We start from the raw sequence: 20,507 nt of genomic DNA, 5'->3' as shown, positions 1-20,507 counted from the left end.
ATTGATCACATACAACACTGTAGAGTAGTAGCATATGTTGTTATTAGAACCACTGAGTGAATTCCAACTCCTACTGACCCTGCATACAGCAGAACGGAACCCCACCTGGTCTTTTTGTGCCATCCTCTCACCTTTCGGTGCTATATCAGACAGTGTTCCACTGCTACCCATAGGGTTTTCATGGTCAATTTTTTCAGAAGTGGGTGGCCAGGTCCTTCTTTCTAGTAGCATAAGTACTATGGTCTTGTATACACTTTTTATATGATAATTCTCCCAGTAATTCCAAACGACAAGTTCCACAGCAGTATAAGCTGCACATAAAGGAATTCTGGCTTATTTATTTAAGGTATAAAAGACAATAAAATTTGGTAAAGCTATACAACCTAAGTGTTATTTACAAACATACTTTGAAATATATTTATTTATATATACATATATTTAAATTTACTGAATAAATATTAAGACAACAATGAAGGAAATTAAATCCCTAAAAGGTTAACCACTATTCCTATTCTTTGTTTTCATGTTTTACTCATTCTCTTCACATCTTTCTTCATAAATACAACCTAAGTTTAGCATATGTAAAATCACAGCACAGAGATAATTTTCTGTTCTTTTTTCATTTAAAATTATATCTTTTGAAATACTTTAAATATGACTAATGTTCTAACTATATATATCTACCATTTCAATTCCCCTCTAAGAAACTTGTAAAGAAAGAATCATATCACACATTTATGAGTTCTGAATATTGATTTATAATATATGAAAGAGTCGAAGTTATAAGATAATTCATGAATGAATAAAACGTTAATAAAACAATATAAAACAAAGATTCATTTCAAAATAGGTTATCATTTTAGGATCTTATTGGACTTTCTTCTAATTAAAGATTTCCAAGTAAACTATTTAGAAAAAGCTTTAAAATAATTTTAATCGTAAAAGTTAAAGAAGATCAATAATACTGATACTGACTTCAAACTAAAATGGTTTCAGTAATACAAATAGTATTTACCATGACAAAATTTTTAGTTAAATGTGAATTAATCTTTACTGAGTGAGCAAGAACTTGAACAACTAAATTCTTGCATCAAAATATACAGATATGACTTTTAAAAACACACAGAGAGTATTGTAGCACTTATAGAATAGAATGCCATCAACTTCCACATAAAAGCTGAAATCCAAACAGAACTGGAATTGATGTTAGTTTAGTTCTGAGAGCTTACTATATTTGGTAAACTGCTTCCTCTTTGATAACACAGTGGTTTCAGTTTTATATAAAGACTCATTATAAGCCACAATGTTTCCTAAGTATAAAATATGCAGCATTTTATTAACTCCATTTCCATCTTTCATAAACAGCCATGGATGTAACTACCAATCACTTTAAAACAAGATATAAATTTTAAGTATTTTTCCTATGATTTACTACATATTACTTTGGAAATTTCCTAATCAGACTACCTAAGAGTTTACACTGCAACCATTTCTTAAAACTTGCATAAAATGATGATAATGACAACTGTTACTTGGTTCTCCATGAATTTAAAAAACAAAACTAAAAAACTTGAGGCAGACATCTCTTTATCTCTCTGCATTATCTGATCATGTCACAACATTTCAGAGTAGTATAGCAAGGTTTTAGTCTCTTCTGAAAATTAATGGGAAAGAAAAGGGTTTTGGAGTATCTTGAGAAGGCAAGGATAAGTAGGTGTGCAATGAATATCATTTAAGTTGTAAGAAAGCAGAACTTAAGGAACCATCATAGACAATTGCAGAAAGGGCAAAAAGAGCATGGCATTGACAGGATACCAATAAAAATTTGATGGTTTTAAAATAAACGTCACTATCTTTGCAAGTCATGCTTTCACACTTCCTAGTTTTAGAATAAACCAAGTTATTTAATGTCTTTGTGCCTTGGTTTCTATATAGATAGGGATAACAATAGGATGCTGAGAGGACTAAGACAATTAAAGTGCTTAGTCTAGTACCTGGCACAGAATAAGAGCTCAACGTTATTCTTGTGCAAATCTCATTTCAATTGAGTTTTAAAAGACTTTTTAGAACATTACCTCTAGAAATCTCACATTGAAAATTTGACCTTGGTGATAGGAAGAAATCTGTTGGAAAGAGAGGGCACCAAAATTATCAATCTACAGGTATTTACTGAGAAGGTACTATGTATCTAGTCATGTAATGTTACCAAATAAATAAGATGATACTTGCCTTTCAATAACTTTTCACACTAGTAAATTAAGAAAGGCATAGGAATACATGCAAAATGACACAGGGGAGACAACAAAAACAAAAATATACATTAAATTGTTTGAGATTGCTAACTGGAATATCAGTTCAAAGAGAGCTCTATGTGGAGCATTTTATGACAGACATGAGGAAGCTAGCCTGTAAAGACAAAAACTTAAGATTGAGGGTCAGTGAAAAACAAAGTTGATTAGGTCGAGTTTTAAGGATTTTAAAGAATAATGACATAATGATAGCCTGTTTTATTCTATTCTTTTAAATCAAAACCTGTCAAGAAAACTAGAATAAAGGCACATATTTGATGGAATCATTAAATTACAGAATCACTAAAAAGTTCTTCCTTCCTTTGTTCCTGCCTTTCCACAAATATTCATTGAATATGTAGTGTGTAAGGGGTTACGAATAAGACATCCTTAAGATAAGGACTATACCTAGGTTGATGAGAAAACCTTAGTGTAGATAATCTCAGAAGAAAACTAACCAAGCTTATTTTACAAACACTACTTTGTTTTCTTTTAAGTCAGTGGATTGTTTTCTCATTACAACTTAAAGATTTTACAATTTCAAGAGTGCATCAAATTGACACATTTATCATCTTAGATATATATTCATACCAAAAGCATGCATTCTTAAACTCCATCCTGAAAGTTCTAGTCACTTAACATACACCAAATACAGGAGTTTAGGGACTTGAACATAACTAGAGTCCAGGGACCTGAAAAATTATTCTAGAACTACACATGAGCCCTCAGCTTTAAAATACCCTGGCAGTTTTGTCAGTTGCCTAAAAACAATAATAACAAAAAATTACTCCTGGTTGGAAAAAGGGAAATAGAGGATAATTTAGAAATAGATTTGGGTCAGAAGAATAAACTAACCTCCAAAAGGCAATCCAAAAATTGTAAGAACATGTAATCTTGGGCAAGTTACTCAACCTTCCCACATCTCAGTTTCTTCATCTGTAAAATGGTGATAATATACAGGACATACCTTAAAGGGCTGTTGTGAGGATTTATGAGTTAATTTAGGTAAAGCATTTACAAGAGTTCTTACACACAGTAAACACCTCATACATCCCATTATTATTGTAAAAAGCACCCCTCCAATGCCTGGTTAGTGAAGAATATATCCTGACAAAAGTAAACAAAAGCTCTAAAAAAGAAAGAGTGTTCAAAAGTAGCACAATAGAAGGACAAATAGGAAATCACACAATTGTGTTAGAGTAGTGACCTACTCTAGTGTGTTTCAGAGTGTGTTTCACTCAAAGTGTGTTTCAGAAAGGAGAGGTAAACCAGAGGTCACAATAAATATGTGTTTAATTTTAAATACATATATGAAAAGAGAAAAAGAATTATATTCTACATTTAACAAAATTTAGTTAACTTCCAATCACTTTACATTACCCTAACAAAAGTTATATTAATTATGAAGAATATACTTCTTGTGATGAAGAATTTTGAACCCCACCAATGGTTAGTTCAGCTTGTATAAGTCACAAGTGATTGGACACAGTCCCTGTGGGCATGCCATTTCATCCAGACTGGACGGTTCATTAGTCATAATTACTATAACTGTACAGCAGAGACTGCAGTTTTATCTCATCATACATCTTTGATCAAGCTGCTTCAATTTCTGCTTCATCAGCGTATGAAGTTACATTATTGGAGTTTTTTATTTTCAATCAGTGATTAACATAGATTATGCTTTTTATCAAAACATGTATTTGGGTCTTCACATTTAATGGTGAGGGCCCAGATCTGACCACCATTTGACCTCTGATATTTCAGAATCACCTAAACATCATGAATCATCAACTGAAATCCAGAATGTTACAGAGAAAATTAAACAAAGAAAACAACTAACCTGTGTTAAAAGCATAAGATGATTGCACTTATCTAAATTGAGACTAACCATATTTGCTGCAGCTTCTCATTAAACATTAAATCGCACACCAGAACACATCATACATATTTATTGTTTTGCACTGTCACTTTTAAAAGACTCATACCACAATTAGTGTTTCTCTCAAACTATAAGCTACATAAAGAAATTTCCCATGAAGCTTGAAGACAAAGTAATGTAGAAGATTGTACAAGAAGGTTAAAGAACAGATGGATAATAGATTTCACTGAATACTAAAGCATAACACACTTACTTGAGAAGGAAAATGTTGCCAAAACATGGTTCAAACACAAAATACTGAATGAAACTGATGTGTCAGGAATTTTTTCTTCCAAGTCTATTGGAGAACAATAGGGGACTAAAAGGTCTGTCTCACTATTTTTGTGTCTCACTATTATCATGTGCAAAGTGCCCCCACTGTAGGCTGCAGGAACAATCATAATCGACAGTTACATGCAGGCACTGAGGCTGCAAAAATCCCAGAGTAATTAGTGTTGTCTGAATGCAATGACATCTGTGTTCTCGTGGTTCTCAAGACATGTCAGGCCAATAAGATGTATATGAAAAAATATGACAAGCATAGCAAATGCCCTTCTGAAAGGTCTTACACTTTGGGGAAAAGCTGAAGAAATAACACACATCACCTTCTTATTGTAAGCAATATACTTAAGATTAAAAGATCTGCAAAGATCTTTTGAGTCATTCATTCATTCAGGATACAGCAATGCAGTATGAAAAATATCTGCTTCAAGTCTGTCTCTTTTTAAAACTTTAACACAAGTGATTGCATGCAGTGGCAACGTATGTGCCCATTCCTGTAAGTAACAAACTAGGAAGCACATCTTATTCATGCTGCTTAATTTCTTTACTTTTTAATTTTAAAATAATATCTCTTAGTACTGGACATAAAATAGTGTAAAATGTGTTTTTAAATGCCTTAGAATTATGTTTGCATTTTTCTAACAATAAAGTTTGCCAAATTGATTGCATTAAAAGGCCTTTGTTTTAGGACGTCTAACGCTTTTGCTGAGTGGTGCCTATTGCTGAGCCCTCTCTCTCTAGGCTGTAGCAGTATGTTGGAGCATGCACTTGCTCCAAGAAAGACATTAGTCATCATTAACAGAAGCACTGACACCAAATCTAAGTGCCTCTCCACAATGACCAAGTGGCAATCATCTTTCTCTTACACTGTCACTGCTGATTAGGATTTTCTTTCATGAAAATTTAATTTGCCCCTCTTTCTTCGGCTTTTTTTTTATTACTGAAAAAACACTGTATTCAGGGAAGAGTGCAAATACAGTAAAAGAAGCTGTACCTATAGTACAGCTAACAATATAAAGATGATCAGATTCCCTGCTACATATTTTACTTAATCCAACAAAATGAGACAGATTAAGTGAATGATTAATAAACAGGGTAAAAAACAAAGATTTTAAAAGGAATTTTGCTTTCAGAATCTGTAAGCCTCAAAAGGTGACTAATTCAAGAGATGTGAATAAAATTTCTGTAAATATTAACTGCATAATGCCAAAACTTTAAAGCCAAGACTACAATATTTCAGTAGTAGCCATCTTTTACTATATTTCAAATTTGTATTCTTTAGTCCTTAAAAAAGAAGACAGGGCTATGCACACAGACATGCCACTACAAACTTAATATTTAAGCATCCATTAACACACATCCTCAGTGTGCATTAACCTGCTGGCTAGTTAAAAAAAAAAAAGGAAGGAATTTTCAGTTGCATTGGACAAATGAAAATGATTCATGCGGTCATGCAAGGTACTCCGCAGCTAGATGATACTACAGACTTGAACTCTGGTTCTGTACAATATCACAGTGTTAAACAAGATATCATAGCGATAAGTTATTTAAGGAAGTTTTAAAAAACATTTACTTTTCTGTTTTATTTCAATTTGTTTAAAGTTTTCAAAAAATGTAAGCATGTGATAGTTTGCAAGGATCCTGGTACAACCCAAACTCCCACTTCTGGTTATAAATATTATCTTCTCTTTATATTACTTACATTTTGTAACAAAATAGAGACTGATTTAAATTTTAAATATCTCTAAATTATTTTATACCCCTTTTAGAACATGTGCACTTTTAGTCAAAATCTGTTACACTTTTGTGTTTATATGAACATAAATTGTATCTCCCTTTAAATGTAAACATCCATATGAAATGCTTTTTAAACAAAAATCAGCCTCATTTCTTTTTAAATTCAGAAGTAACCATAATTCATCAAATTTTAATCATTAAATGTTCTATTTCTGACTATTTTATTGTGAAAAGTAATATAAAACAAATTTGAAGGTCAAATAGAAACTGCTTAGCGGCTAATACATCACATTTATAAATGGTTCAAGTTTTTTTTCTCTTTAAAATTGGTCTGCAGTTAAAACATTTAAGAGGAGATTGGGAATTAAAAAGGATTTTGAGGCAATTTCTAACTGCTGAACTTTTATAACAGGGATATCATGATTCAATAAGGATCTAGTCTAAAATAAAATCAAAACTATACCATAATAACCTAACTTAATTATCCTTGCAGAGTGGCTTTACAAACGATTGGCTCATTTCATAATTTCTTAACTAAGTAAATATATTTCTTAAATTCTCAAAAGTTTAAAAGTAAACTCCGATTTTCAAAACTGCATACACAAACACAAATCAAAACTTCAAAAACTTACAACAATATAATTATTGACTCTATTGCTAGAACCAGTATATGTTCAAGTAGAGAAGTTTAGCTCTATAACTTCCACCCCTCAACCTAAACCTCCAAGTCACTTGTCAGTTAAAGGTTGGGCGATTTATTGACCGCCTCTGGATGCATACTGTCAGTGCTGAAGGAAATATGAGAGAGGGTTGTTGCTACTATTCTGGAGCTCATTGATAATGACATACCTGCCTCTGTCACCCATTACCCATACTACAAACTACTTAGACCTAACTGAAAAATCAATAGCCTACTTGCACTGGTTCCTGTGGCTGCCTCCTTTGATTGTCAGCTCCTGTCTAGGGTCAGCACTTACATGAAAGGGGCTGTGACTGCCTGATGCTTTCAGGACAACCTAACGATATGAAACTAGCCAACAGAACAGTAAATTCTGTCTCCCTGCCCTCCTCATCAATTAGGCTTTGACTAGGCTTGCCTGTAGAAACCTGACCTTTTAAGTTTAGGTGAATATGGACTAGCTGAACACACCATTGCCCTCAGCACTGAGCCAGGAAATCTACTGACAGGTTAAACAAAACAGAAGGTTGTAACTGTCATAATTTGCATTGCACTTTCACGCCAACAAGGGTGTTATCAGTAGGGGCAAGCCCTGGAACACACAACTCCAGCACCCTTAAGCCACACTACTCATAAATTTTCAAGTGAAGTGAGATAAAACATAAATTCACAAACAGCAATGCATTTCTCATCTCTTAAGTCTTTTAGGTTTGCACTTTGCAACCCCACAGAGTGTCCATCAACAACCTCTCGGTGGTCACCTGGCACTCCTACTGCATTAATGAGGGACTTCCAAAAAAAACAATATAGAAGTAAAAATAACTCAACTATACCAATTGAAAAGCTATTTTAGAAAGAATTTATAATACAGCAGACAGATTGATTGATCTATATCTCAAAACGAGAACAATTAGATCTCAATATGTTGTCTTTTCCTGCCTCACTTCCCTCCCTCCAAAAATATCCACAAGCTTAGACAAATAATAAGTTATCGCAGAAGAGAAAGGAGGTGTTGAAATTATTTCCTACCATCCTACTCTCTGATAGAGCATCTTTTACAGTTTGAGGGAAAACTAAGAACATCTGTAAAATAAAAGATGTTAACACTTTTATGCTTGTCAGATCTTCTGATGAAAACAAGTGAAAAGCATGAGAAAGTAGTATAAAACTTTACTTACTTTGGTGACTCATGTTTTGAAAACCGTTTCCCTGCTTGGATCTATCTTTTAACACTACATGAATACAGTAATATTATAGTTGCTTAAAGCAATGTCATTTCTCTAAGGAGAAGACCAACCATTTTTTCATTGTTGTTTAATCATGAACCTAAACTTTATTTGGCTTCAAGAACTGATATTTACAGAATATGTAATCTTGATGAAAATGTCAGAAACATTGAAAATCCATTCACTATTTTAAGAAAAAAAAAGATACCTGCTAACCTTGTGTACACCTTTAAACACATACTGTTTTTCTATACATACAGGAATACACAGCCTGTTTCATTTTCATATTTTTATTATCAAGTCCTATCAAGCAATAATTAGCATACTCTTAGAATTTATTCCAACAGGTTGCTTGTTGTCCCTCACAAGTGTCTCCTATCCACAATTTGCAACTTTTTTGTCTTAAGCCTAAAATATGGAATATAACCATTTGTAAGCTTATTCTTCTCTATGATTTTTTCATGTTAAAAACATATATACCTATATTAGAGCAGCACTGTTTTACAGAAAGATTTCCGATTTGAAATCAACTAATAAAGATATAAACACCAACTTTAATCATGTTATAGTAGCAAATTACAGATTTTTATATGTAGAAGAGGTAGAAAAAACTCCTAATCCATCCCCCATTTAACAATTGAGAAAACAGCAGAGATAGTGACTTGATCAAGGTCACTCAGATAGTTTGTAACCAAGCCAGGACAAAAATTCAGGGCTTTTTCTCCGTAGACTAATGTTCTTTAGATACTATCATAGTGTCTCCCTTTATCGTATCCATGCAGGTAAGTTTCATGACAACAACAGTCTTCTATTTTTTTAAAAAATACATAGCTATGTATCATTCATTTTAGTTGATATTACAATTTATAGAAAGCATTGACTAATTTGCATAAAACATTAGAAGATTTGTAGAACATTTAACCAACAAGGTACTATAGAACAAACAACTATTAGAAATAGAAGATCTAATTAAGTATGGTTGGAACCCTTTACTTATCTAATATGATGATTAACTATGCATCTGGTAGCCTTTCAGGTCCTTTGTGTGCACCTATCTGATAGCAAAGTGAAAGGGCATGGATAGTGTCTGGTCCCAGCAAGCAAATCATTTGGAAACAGTCAGAGCCATAGATCAAAGATTTTTCACTCTATCGCAGCTGATTTAAACCTACCAACTCAGATTTTGTCTACGTACAGAACCAGTCAGAAAATAAGAGAATGGCTTTTTGGGATCCAAAGATAATAAAGGAAGATAGAAAGGGAAAATTCAGAAAAGAAACAGACTGGCAGAACCTTGATACACAGAGGCCAACACAGCTGTTTTATATCCTAGCTTTATTTCAGATGGTTAAAGGAAAAGTTTCCATTCCTTAGATCATCAAATATTATTTCATTTATACTACACAGATGTCTTCAATACATAGATTAGAGCCAATGAAGGATTTTTGTTATTGTTGTTTAACCACTACGGGGAATCAAAGAAACCTCTCAGCACATCACTTTTATTCTAATTCACAATGTTTAAGAAACAGGCTAGATTTTTAACATTTCCATTAAAAATAACAAAAAGTCCATTAAAAATTTCCTGTAATCTTAGCAGAAGATTGATGCCAAATTACTACTACTAATAATAATAATATAGATGGGGTGCTATAGAACCAATATATTTTAAAATGAACTAAGATGTTTAAAAAAGGCTAGTTTCCTAAAATATAGCAAAAACCTACTCATACAATGTGTTTAACTGATAATTTTAAACATAGGTCCACAAAATGTCTCATATGACCTAAAAGAAATATAGAACATAATGCCAACTCTTATATTTTGAACTAAGTACAGCTCATACTGGCATAATCTACATCCCTAATCTCAATCATCTGTTTCATAAACGTCTGGCACTGATCACAAGGGAAAGTAGAAATGGGAATGGGGATGGCTCTCAGGTCCCAAGAAACAAATTCTACATGTCAGTAGTATTATCTTATTAAACAAAGGGTATCATACCTTCTTTAAGCCATAAAATCTGATGTCTTGAATCAAACTTAAGCGAAATCAAAAGCTTTGATTTATTTAGCATCAAGTTCAATATCGACTAATTCTTATTTTCCAGTATATCTTCTGGAAGTGATATTAAAGACCAGTAAAATTTGGTTCTCTAGGTGGAAGAGACACAAATAATAATCCACAAATTATATAATCATTTTTCAATTAGTTAAGAGTTAACTCTACTAAATGCATGCTTTCATTTGTTAAAGATTAAAGTGAGTTATGAAAGCCAAGCTATTTGACAGGCAAAATTTAATATTTATCTCATGGTATATTAATAAGTTCAAATTGTTGAAGGAAGAAAGGAAAGAAGACAGACAAGGAAGAGAATCTTATTCTAATTTTTCAGAACAACTGTAAACTATACGTACATGGAAATGAAAGAATGTAACTGCCACAAGTCAAAAATGTGTATATTTAAAATGAGAAAAAGCTAAATGATTTCTTAGTAAGGCCAAAAGAATATACCAACATAAGTGTGAATACAGTAAGTTCAATGAAACACCTTCTGAAAAATACTTGCTGAATTAACTTGAATTGTCTTAACAATTCATATCCTAGCTCAGTAATACAACACTATTTACTTTTCCGTCAGGCTAAAAGCTGCTTATTTCCATTTTCCTGAGTGCAAGTTCTTTGCTCTATCGTTGCACATTTTGTTGACATCAAATTATGTATAGCTTAATAAAGTACTCATATATTCAGTTGTTGTTCAACTTGGGAAAAAACTAACATATCGTGCTCTCAATTTTCTCTTCTTACTAAATAAACAAGAATTAGACTTGTAGAAGTCTAATAGGCGTAAACATCATTAATCAAATATATCATCCAAAGTAATCCAAAAAAACTTAAAAGGCCACAAAAAATATTCAAAAGTACAAAAAAAATTTACTTTTCTGTATAGTTTGATAGGCTTACTACGCAAAGTTAAAGCTGTTGCTTTCACCTGATAGAACATTATCTTAAATTCAAACTGTTCAAATGAGAACAATACCCTTGGGTTACCAATCAAGGAGATGACAAGATTTTTTGTTTTATTTTTAAAAGCTATTTTGTGAGAGGAAAAAAAAACAATAACAACTTGTTTTAGAAGCATGACTGATCACTTAAAATTAATAGGCACTAGAATGAACTGTTCAAAGAAAACATTCAATCACTGATTATTCTCTAGATTGAGTCCAGAATAATAATCATCAATAGCTTAGAAACAATCTCTGAGACTTCAGAGTTTTGGAAAATTAGAACATTTGACAAAGAATGTGGTTTTATGTTAACTTTTAATACAGTGTGGATAGTATTATCCTGACAATCGTTGTTAAAGCTTCTTACAGATATTTTAATATAATTACTTCAATAAAATTTCATCAACAAATACACTAACAAATTGTGTTTGCGTCATTTACTTTTCTTTCTGTTTTTACTGGAATAGTTTTTAAATTCAGAGAATTTAGTATTTATTTCCCCATTTATATTTTGATGCTTCCAAAATTTTCCTTTTAAAAAAAATCAAGCATTTTTATAAAAGTGTTGAATCATTAAGTGCATAAGAACCAAAAATTTAGCAACCACATAGATATTTCAAAGGTAGATTGTAGGAGATAAAAATATATATAGGTAAACATGTGGTCCTTTGTTTTCCAAAAAGCATAAATCTTTCAGAGAGTTGATTTTTTTTGTCAATAATCTGATTATTTTTTGAATACTTCTAAAATGTTTTCCTGGAAAACAAAATCATATAATCTAAAATCTGTACACTCTTTAATAAAGATTATTGAAATACTGTATGCTATTTCTACAGCTAATAAAATAATGGATATCTTTTAAGTCTCAGTGATATGATAAAGTAAAAATACCCTGAAGTTTTAACTCAGTAAACACATTTCTAAGTACAGATCAGCAAAAAAGAAAACAGTTTAAGGATTCTGTATTCTCTGGAAATGTAAACAGGATTATAACTGTCAGATGTACAGAAGCACTGACTTTAGCCATTAGTTTGGTTTTGCTTCTGAGAAACACAACATGAACTACTGAATCATTTCTTTTCAAATCCATACATTTCCTGCAGCAGTTCAAGCTTCATCAGCACTGCAGGAATGTATAAAAATGACAGGCAAAGAGCATTAGTTTTCTTTTTTCTCTCATATTGTTTTCCTATAAATGGAAGACAGGGTTCTTTCTCAAAGCAGTTAAACTGAGGCTGTGTAAGTCAATTGCTAAAGAAAAATATGACTGAATTTTCTCTATAAGAAAGTACCACAACTGGATCACTTCTTTTCAGGAAAAATTGTGAGAAAAATCAAGTACTGTATTATTATCTTAGAATAAAATAAGATTAGCATTCTAGCTTAATTGCCCATTATTCTTCAATTAGATGCATATTCAGTTTTTTAAGCATTTTGTCAACTCTATCACCTTATTTTAGCACCATTCATAGAGTACCCAGTTCTGTTTCTAATTTTAAATATAAAAAGTCCCTCAAATTAAAATATACTAATTTTCTTTTGAAAATATAATATTTGCATAAATCGTTAAATTTTTTATTTCCAAGTTTCTGTACTCACAAGTGTTTCCTTTCAAGAGGAATTTCAATTAATAATTAAAAGTTTATTTAACCATGATCAAGTAAAAATAGGACGCAATGTGTAATCTGGCTACTATTCTGAAATTTAAACATTCACGTTTTTCAAAAACTAGTACTGTAATTGCTATAATGACTCAATTTTTTGTAAGGAAATGGAAAATTTTCAGAGTAAAGTCTAAACGTACATATTGTAGTTTATAATAACTAAAAACACGCCCACCTCAGTATTATCATCTACATTCTCATAAAATGTTCCTAATGTAATGACGGTGAAGGTAGAGCGTAGGGAAGTCTGAAGGTTATGGACTACCGGAAATCCAAAACAAAAAATTCAAGTCACATCCTGAATGTCCTCCTTCTCTTTTTAGGAACGTCTGCAGCCAGCCCAACATCATAGGTTAGGGCAGAAGCATGCTGATGTTGGCACTGCCTAAACCAAACAAACAAGATGTTTAACAGTCAAATAAAATGTCCTGCAGCCTCTCTAATGAATTTGTCAAGGACCATCAGATTTCGCTCCCCCTCTTTTGCCTCATTAACTCAAGTATGATGAGACGGATTATAACAAGAGAATACAGATCAATCGGTCTGAAGACTTGAAGTGGCTTTTAGCCTCTAGAGTTTCTTTCTCTCACTCGGTCTCCTTTAATAGAATACGGTATCTCCTGCAGAAGGGGCTGCCACTTCGTTTTAATACACCATCAAGGAGCTGCTGATGGACTTCTATACTAACATACATAAAAGCAAAGGTGACAGGGGCTCTTCAATTACAGCCTCCTCGGATACCGTTTCCCCCTTCAATTATTCAACCAGAGGAAGAGCGGATCCGCAAACACACAGCTGAAGCAGCTCTTAGAACAGAGGCAGCTAGAGAGTGAGGTGGGGTGGGGGAGGGGGGAGGAAAGGAACTAGCAAGAGGGAGCATTATTTGCTGGAAGTGTTTAAGTTTATTGCTCGAATGATGTTTCTAATTAGTACCACGGCAATAAATTAAAGTCGCCTTTGTTTAACTGATTTATTATTTACTAGAGCATCTACCTTAGACAGGGTAAATTGGTAATGAATTGTTTTTAAATCAAAACATTTGTAACGTTTTATCATCCTTCAGCCTCTGTATGTAAAAGTGGAGAAACACGGGGACAAAGGTGCGACGAAACTTAGTCGTGCTTGACAGAGCCGGGAGGAGAGGAGGAGCGGGGTGACAGTCGAGCGGTGGCGCGAATATCCGCGTGGCCGGGGCTGCCCCACCCGAGAAGGGAGAGCGCGGGCGGAGCGCGCTGGGAGCCTACCCGCGACTCTTGGCCGGCGGCGTGGCACTGGAGCACTGAGATGGACAACTGCCCTCATCCCAGGGACTTTTCGTAAACACTCACTCCCAGAAGTGTCTCGGGCCGGGCCTGTCCACGCGAGAGGCCTCAGCCGTTCGCGGACCAGAGACGACCAAGAAGCGGCCACCGCCAGGGTCGGGGAGGGAAAGCTGCGCACCCTCTAGCCCCGCCACAAGTCTCCGCCCAGTAACTGCTCTCGGGAGAAGCTGCTATGGATCCTCTCCCGGCTAGTCACACAACTCCCTGCAGCAAAGTGCCCCTCCTGCCCAGTAATATTTCCCAGAGCGCCGGTGTGACCTCGCGGGCAATTGCCAGGTTACCGACAGAGTCTGGGCTTCCCAAACGCGCGAACCCCGAAAGGGCCGTGGCTTCTCTGGATCCATCCGCAACCAAGCGTTCCGAGACGCGAGCTGCATTCCCCAAGAAGGCTGGAGCCCTGCAGACGCCCCAAGTCTCTGCTACTCCGGAGAAGTTGACGGAAGCTCTGCGTCCCAAAGTTTCGCGCACGCTTACTTCTAACTGTTCTTCCCAACTCCTGGACAGTGAAGACAGATCCTAGGCAATAAATCCAACCCGATTTAAAAATAAAAAAAAAAGGCCAAATAGTTCTTTAGAAAAGGACTTATGGCAACGAGATTGAAGGGCTAGCGCGGTACCAGTGGTCCGCACCAGACACGTAAGAAAGAACCAACAGGTCCAAGTGTCTAACATCACGTACATAGAGAGAAATAAACTTTCCCTATGTAACTGAATTCAGGTTCACCTGGTCCAGCTTTTAGAGAGCAAGTGAAGCCCTCCCAAGGGATTTTGCACAAACCCCATAACGGGTTTTGCAAAACAAAGTCTTTGCTCAAAAGCTTCGTAGAGGTTTATTCTTATAGCATTCTCAGAGAACATTACGTCCAAAATCTAACTAAAAATAATCCCATCTAACTGATTTGTCTTAAAAAGACTCAGAATCCAGACACCTGAGGTTCACACATAAACCGTCAATACTAAGCAAATCAGAAACACTGTTACAGCTTTTTTCATCCAAAAGTAGGACAGATTACAATAGGTATAGCTCGAAAGGGTAATACATATAATAAAAGCACATGCATGCGTTTCATTGAAATGCCAGGGGAGGAGTGAAGCCATCTGTGTAATCAATAACAGGATAGTTATAGATTTTTGCAGCAGTTAAGTCTTTTAAAAGCAAGAGTCAATTATGAAAATAAAATCATTTTACAAGTGAAACTCTGTACTGCCTGAGAATATATTCAAAATTAGATTTAAAACATTAACATTTTAAGAAAACTTTAACTCAGGTTCACATTTACCTCCCTTCATTTTTGTCTAAAAATGTTAGTGGCTTACTTTAATTTAAAGGTATATCCAACAAAATTCTACCATATATAAAATTTGCACCATTTCTCACAACTTTAACATTTTCTAATAACTAGTCAGTTCTTGTAATAAAGTAATAGTATTAAATATATCTGAATCTTAATTATGAAGTAATTATCAAAGTGCTTGCACTATTTTTGCCCTGCCCTGTTTTTCAACAGCATATGGAAATTACTGAAAAGAGATTTACGGTCATAAACCCTCACCCCATATCCACTCCACCCCCCACACCCACCCCCACTGATAGACAAGTACAGCAATTGCTCTGGCTCTTGGCAACAATGGGAGGGGAGGGGAAGAGAAGGGAGGAAGACTTTGCCAGAGGAGAAAACCTAGAAAAATTTAGGTCCTTTCCCAAATTCTCCTTCCTCCTCCCATTTGCCTTCAAGTAAAAAAAAGTAATTTTGTTGCAGTCTGCACCTTCTTCACAATGTTGATAGGAAAAAAAAAAGTGAACCTTTCTGAACCACTGCTACTCTCCCTCGCGTTATTCCAGCCATCTCCAGAAGTCCCTTCTATATAGACTCTCTTTTTCTTCCTTGCAACTGATAAGAGAAGAGGATAAAGAAGAGGGGGCTGTAAAAATGTGTGTGAGCATTTGACTTCTACTATCTCCTCCTATTCTCTTACTTCTCTTTTTACCCCCTTTCTTTATCAAGTGCAGCGGTGGCTGCTACTGTCTGCCAAGCATGCCTGTCTTCTCTCTCGGATTGGCTAAAGCACTGACAGCTCGGATGGCGATTGTAGGAACTGAAGCTCCACCCCCCTCATGATGGCACTGGACCATTCATAAACTAAATAACTCCAGGAAACAGCAAGGCAGAGAAAGAGAGAGAGAGAGAAACAGATTAAGAGAGAGAGAGAGAGAAAGTGGAAGAGGAAGGAGAAAGAGAAAGAGAGGAAGGGAGGGAGACAGAGGGAGAGAGGGGAAGGGAGGGAGAGAGAGATTAGGAGGGGAGAGAGAAAGAGAGAAACGTCGTCGGAGGGGGGGAGGGAGAGACGGCTCAGAAAGTGGAATCTGCACAAGCAACCTAAAGGGGGAGGAGAAGAAAAACCCTTGAATCGTTACAACTAAACCCCAGATGCAACGCAAGCAACGACTTCGTCACACTAAAATAGATTTTGTGAGGGCTAAAATTATAAATTACGAAGCAGAAATGAATATCAAACAACTTCCAGCGGTTTGCACCTAGAGAAAGACAAGAAGAACCCACTGCAAACAAACAAACCCAGTCCAAACAACGCCTCCAGTAGGAAAAGAGGAAAACCGCTACAACACGACCCCCTGAGAAGAAACCAGACCAACACGCTGAGAGTGCGGGGCGTCTGCAAACCTCCGAGTGTGCGAGTGTGCGGTGGACTGAGTTGCACTTCGCTGCTCTCTGGACATTAATTACATCCTTCACCTTCCATTTGGGGGAGGGTGAGGAGAAAGGCACTCACCTACGCTGAGTGAAGAAGTCCTACCAGCGTGGGAGAGAAGTTTAAGAATGAAACACTGAATGTTTCGCTTTTATTTTTAAATTTGCTTTGGCACTTAAAAGACCTAATTTCCAGATTTCTGGTCAATCTCGGCTGCAGACATCTAAGCCTGACCTCCTGGTAACCTGAATTTTTCTCTCTCACCCTCTTTTTCCCCTTCCCCTTCATCTCTCCCACACATCTTTATTTTACATATCAAGAGAAAGCAAAAAAGTCCCAGCAGGTATTTTTCTTTTTCAAAGATCACCTTTTTTCTTATTTTCTGCAGAAGAAAAAAAGGTTTCCAAAGCGGGGAAAGGAAGAGCCAGCCGGCTGTAGCATCAGCCGGTCAGCCCAGGTGGAAAATAAGAGTGAAAGTGGGGCTTAGGGGGAGCGCACGGCCTCGTTCGCAAGCCGCAGGGCCACCACCAGCGCGTGAGCCTTGGATCCCTCAACGTATTGCGAGACGCCGGTGTATAGCCCGGACCTTTGCCCCAACATGATCGCCGCTCAGGCCAAGCTGGTTTACCAGCTCAATAAATACTACACTGAGCGCTGCCAAGCGCGCAAGGCAGCCATCGCCAAGACCATCCGAGAGGTCTGTAAGGTGGTCTCGGACGTGCTAAAGGAAGTGGAGGTGCAGGAGCCCCGCTTCATCAGCTCCTTGAGCGAGATCGATGCCCGCTACGAGGGGCTGGAGGTCATCTCGCCCACGGAATTTGAGGTGGTGCTCTACCTAAACCAGATGGGCGTCTTCAACTTCGTGGACGACGGCTCACTGCCCGGGTGTGCGGTGCTCAAACTGAGCGATGGGCGGAAACGGAGCATGTCTCTCTGGGTCGAGTTCATCACAGCGTCCGGCTACCTCTCAGCACGCAAGATCCGCTCACGTTTCCAGACGCTGGTGGCTCAGGCGGTGGACAAGTGCAGCTATCGGGATGTGGTCAAGATGATCGCGGATACCAGCGAGGTCAAGTTGCGCATCAGGGAGCGCTACGTGGTGCAGATCACTCCGGCGTTCAAGTGCACGGGTATCTGGCCTCGCAGTGCGGCACAGTGGCCTATGCCCCACATCCCCTGGCCAGGCCCCAATAGGGTGGCGGAGGTCAAGGCTGAAGGGTTCAACTTGCTCTCGAAGGAGTGCTACTCACTGACCGGCAAGCAGAGCTCTGCGGAGAGCGACGCCTGGGTGCTACAGTTCGGGGAGGCTGAGAACCGCCTGCTGATGGGCGGCTGCCGAAACAAGTGCCTCTCTGTGCTGAAGACGCTGCGGGACCGCCACCTGGAGCTGCCAGGCCAGCCGCTCAATAACTACCACATGAAGACGCTGCTGCTGTACGAGTGCGAGAAACACCCGCGGGAAACGGACTGGGATGAGGCGTGCCTCGGCGATCGGCTCAACGGCATCCTGCTGCAGCTCATCTCCTGCCTTCAGTGCCGCCGCTGCCCTCACTACTTTCTGCCCAACCTCGACCTTTTTCAGGGCAAGCCCCATTCGGCCCTGGAGAGCGCTGCCAAGCAGACCTGGAGGTTGGCCAGGGAAATTCTCACCAATCCCAAAAGCCTGGACAAACTATAGGGTGCTGGGGACTGCTTGAAAAGCAACACAAACGGGGAATGCTCTCATAAACACAACACATACAACTCAGCGACAAACAGTGGAAACTCGGGACAAAACTTTTATACAAGCCACCTGAAAGAAACAGGAATCAGGCAGAAGACCTTCATTAATAAACACGCAAACAAAAAGAGGGCAAACCACCCAACCAACCAAAATCATATTCTTGCACAAAAGTGATCGTTTTCTTCCAAACAATGTGAATTTAAAAGGTCACACAAAAGAAGCAATCGGGCTTTGCCACCACAGAATGAAACCCAAGGTACATTTTCAAATCAATGTATAGTAGTTTCTCCCTTTTCCTTCTTTCCCCCTCTCCTTTCTCCCTTTCCTTCTCTCTTCCTCTCTCTCTTTCACTTTGGATTGCCTGAATGTTGTCACCAAGTGAAAAAAAGTATTTAATTATATGTAAAATTTCTCTTTTAAAAAAAGTTTTGCTGATGTTAAATGTATCTCAGTGCCAATGTCAGACTGTGTTCCTCCCTTTCCTGCACTTCTACCCTCACCCTAAGCAGCCTTGTTGAAAACAGTAATAAAAACATTACTTTACATTGTAATTGCCTGTTTTGTGGATTGTTCTTAAATGAAGGCAGTGAGATCACCAATTTATAATTTACAATGTAAAGATGTGAACTTGAGGAACTAAATAGAAGAAGCTTCCATTTGAATTCTAATTTGCAAAATTTACAAATTCAGCACATTTTGTAGATTTAACCATACAAGTTCCCACAAAAAAACCCTTAGAAAAGAGAAAATACTAATTTTACCCAATTACACATTTGTTCTGTAAATTTTAAGATTAAAAGTAAGATCTTAATTCACACTTGAAAAAAGGATAGATTTTGTTTGGAAGAACAAAGTGTGACCGTAATTTTTAAATTAGAAAAAAATCATTTCACATTAAAAATTAAGAGATCTGCTATCTTATGCCATAATTTTAACAAAGTCCACTCTGAGTCTGAATTACAAAGGAAATATTTATGGACCTTTTCTGAATAGTTACCACAATCAGTTCATATTTTTCCTTCAATTATTTGTCCTCTTCAAGCTTTAAGTAACAAAAACTTAACAAATCAACCACACGAAAAAAGAATAAAATGGTTACAGCAATATTCCTTTTCTCGAGCAAATGCTGATATGAACAATCTATATTTACAAATTACTTCAATTTTTCAAATGGCTTTGCTATAAATGCCATAACTGTGAACACTTTTTATCAAATATTCTGAAGCTGCTTATGGGCAACTAAAGCAAAAAAGGTTTTGATACTAGTTTTATGACCAAAGAATAATTAATGTTTCAATAATTTACATATAGGAAAAGTATGTTCCTCTTCTTTTTCCTTTTCTAAGGGTAACAACCAAATGTACTGGTTTCAATGTTTTACCTTTAACAAAGGTTTCTTTGTAATACAAGGAACTAACTGATTAGAAAATAGAATAATTAGTAAAACTGAAAGTATCCCAAAGGAACTGGTTTGTCTTCTTTAGGTTGGAGGTAACTATATACACTATTAGATATGCTAATGATGAGGCACAGGTACAGAATACATGTCAGATGAAACCCTTTAATATTTAAAACTTATTATTTGAATTAGCCCAGATTTTAATGTATTGATAAAATCTACAAATGAGAGATATACAGAAAAATGTTCTAAAAAGCAATTTTAAAGATCAGAGGAAGAAGTTTGAGTAGGGGAGGGAGTGTAGGGAGGGATGAGCAGCGGCAGGATAGCAGAGATGGATGAAAAACAAGGAAGCTACTCAGGGCTCTGACGCCTAGTTCACTTGATTAAACAGGCTCAAGTTTTAAGATTTCCTGGCAAAAATTCTCTAGTAGAAATAGTTCTGTGTTAGAAATACCAACTTTGATCTTCTCAGTTCTGAAATCATCTCCACTCTTTCAACCTATATCACATCTTTCTCTCGTCTCTCGTCCTGTAGATGTAGAACAAACT

At 36.5% G+C, this 20,507-nt stretch overlaps 2 protein-coding genes across 6 annotated transcripts in view; one reads left to right on the top strand and one right to left on the bottom strand.

Annotated features, from left to right (window-relative positions):
* The window catches only part of LRBA (LPS responsive beige-like anchor protein), a 706,265-nt gene that overhangs the window by 261,791 nt on the left and 423,967 nt on the right, over positions 1-20,507 (bottom strand). The gene's annotated exons all lie outside the window — the stretch shown is intronic.
* Positions 16,856-19,099, top strand: MAB21L2 (mab-21 like 2). The gene is made up of 2 exons (XM_008526359.2): positions 16,856-17,073; positions 17,222-19,099. Exon 2 carries the CDS (start codon positions 17,432-17,434, stop codon positions 18,509-18,511), a length of 1,080 nt encoding a protein of 359 aa, XP_008524581.1. The 5' UTR covers positions 16,856-17,073; positions 17,222-17,431; the 3' UTR covers positions 18,512-19,099.

Source organism: Equus przewalskii, chromosome 2 (genome assembly GCF_037783145.1).
Source record: "Equus przewalskii isolate Varuska chromosome 2, EquPr2, whole genome shotgun sequence".
NCBI lineage: Eukaryota > Metazoa > Chordata > Mammalia > Perissodactyla > Equidae > Equus > Equus przewalskii.
This window is presented reverse-complemented; position numbering and strand designations above follow the sequence as displayed.

What these genes read in the sequence shown, in the direction of transcription:
- MAB21L2 (XM_008526359.2), top strand. Translation starts at nt 17,432, where the DNA reads ATGATCGCCGCTCAGGCCAAGCTGGTTTACCAGCTCAATAAATACTAC.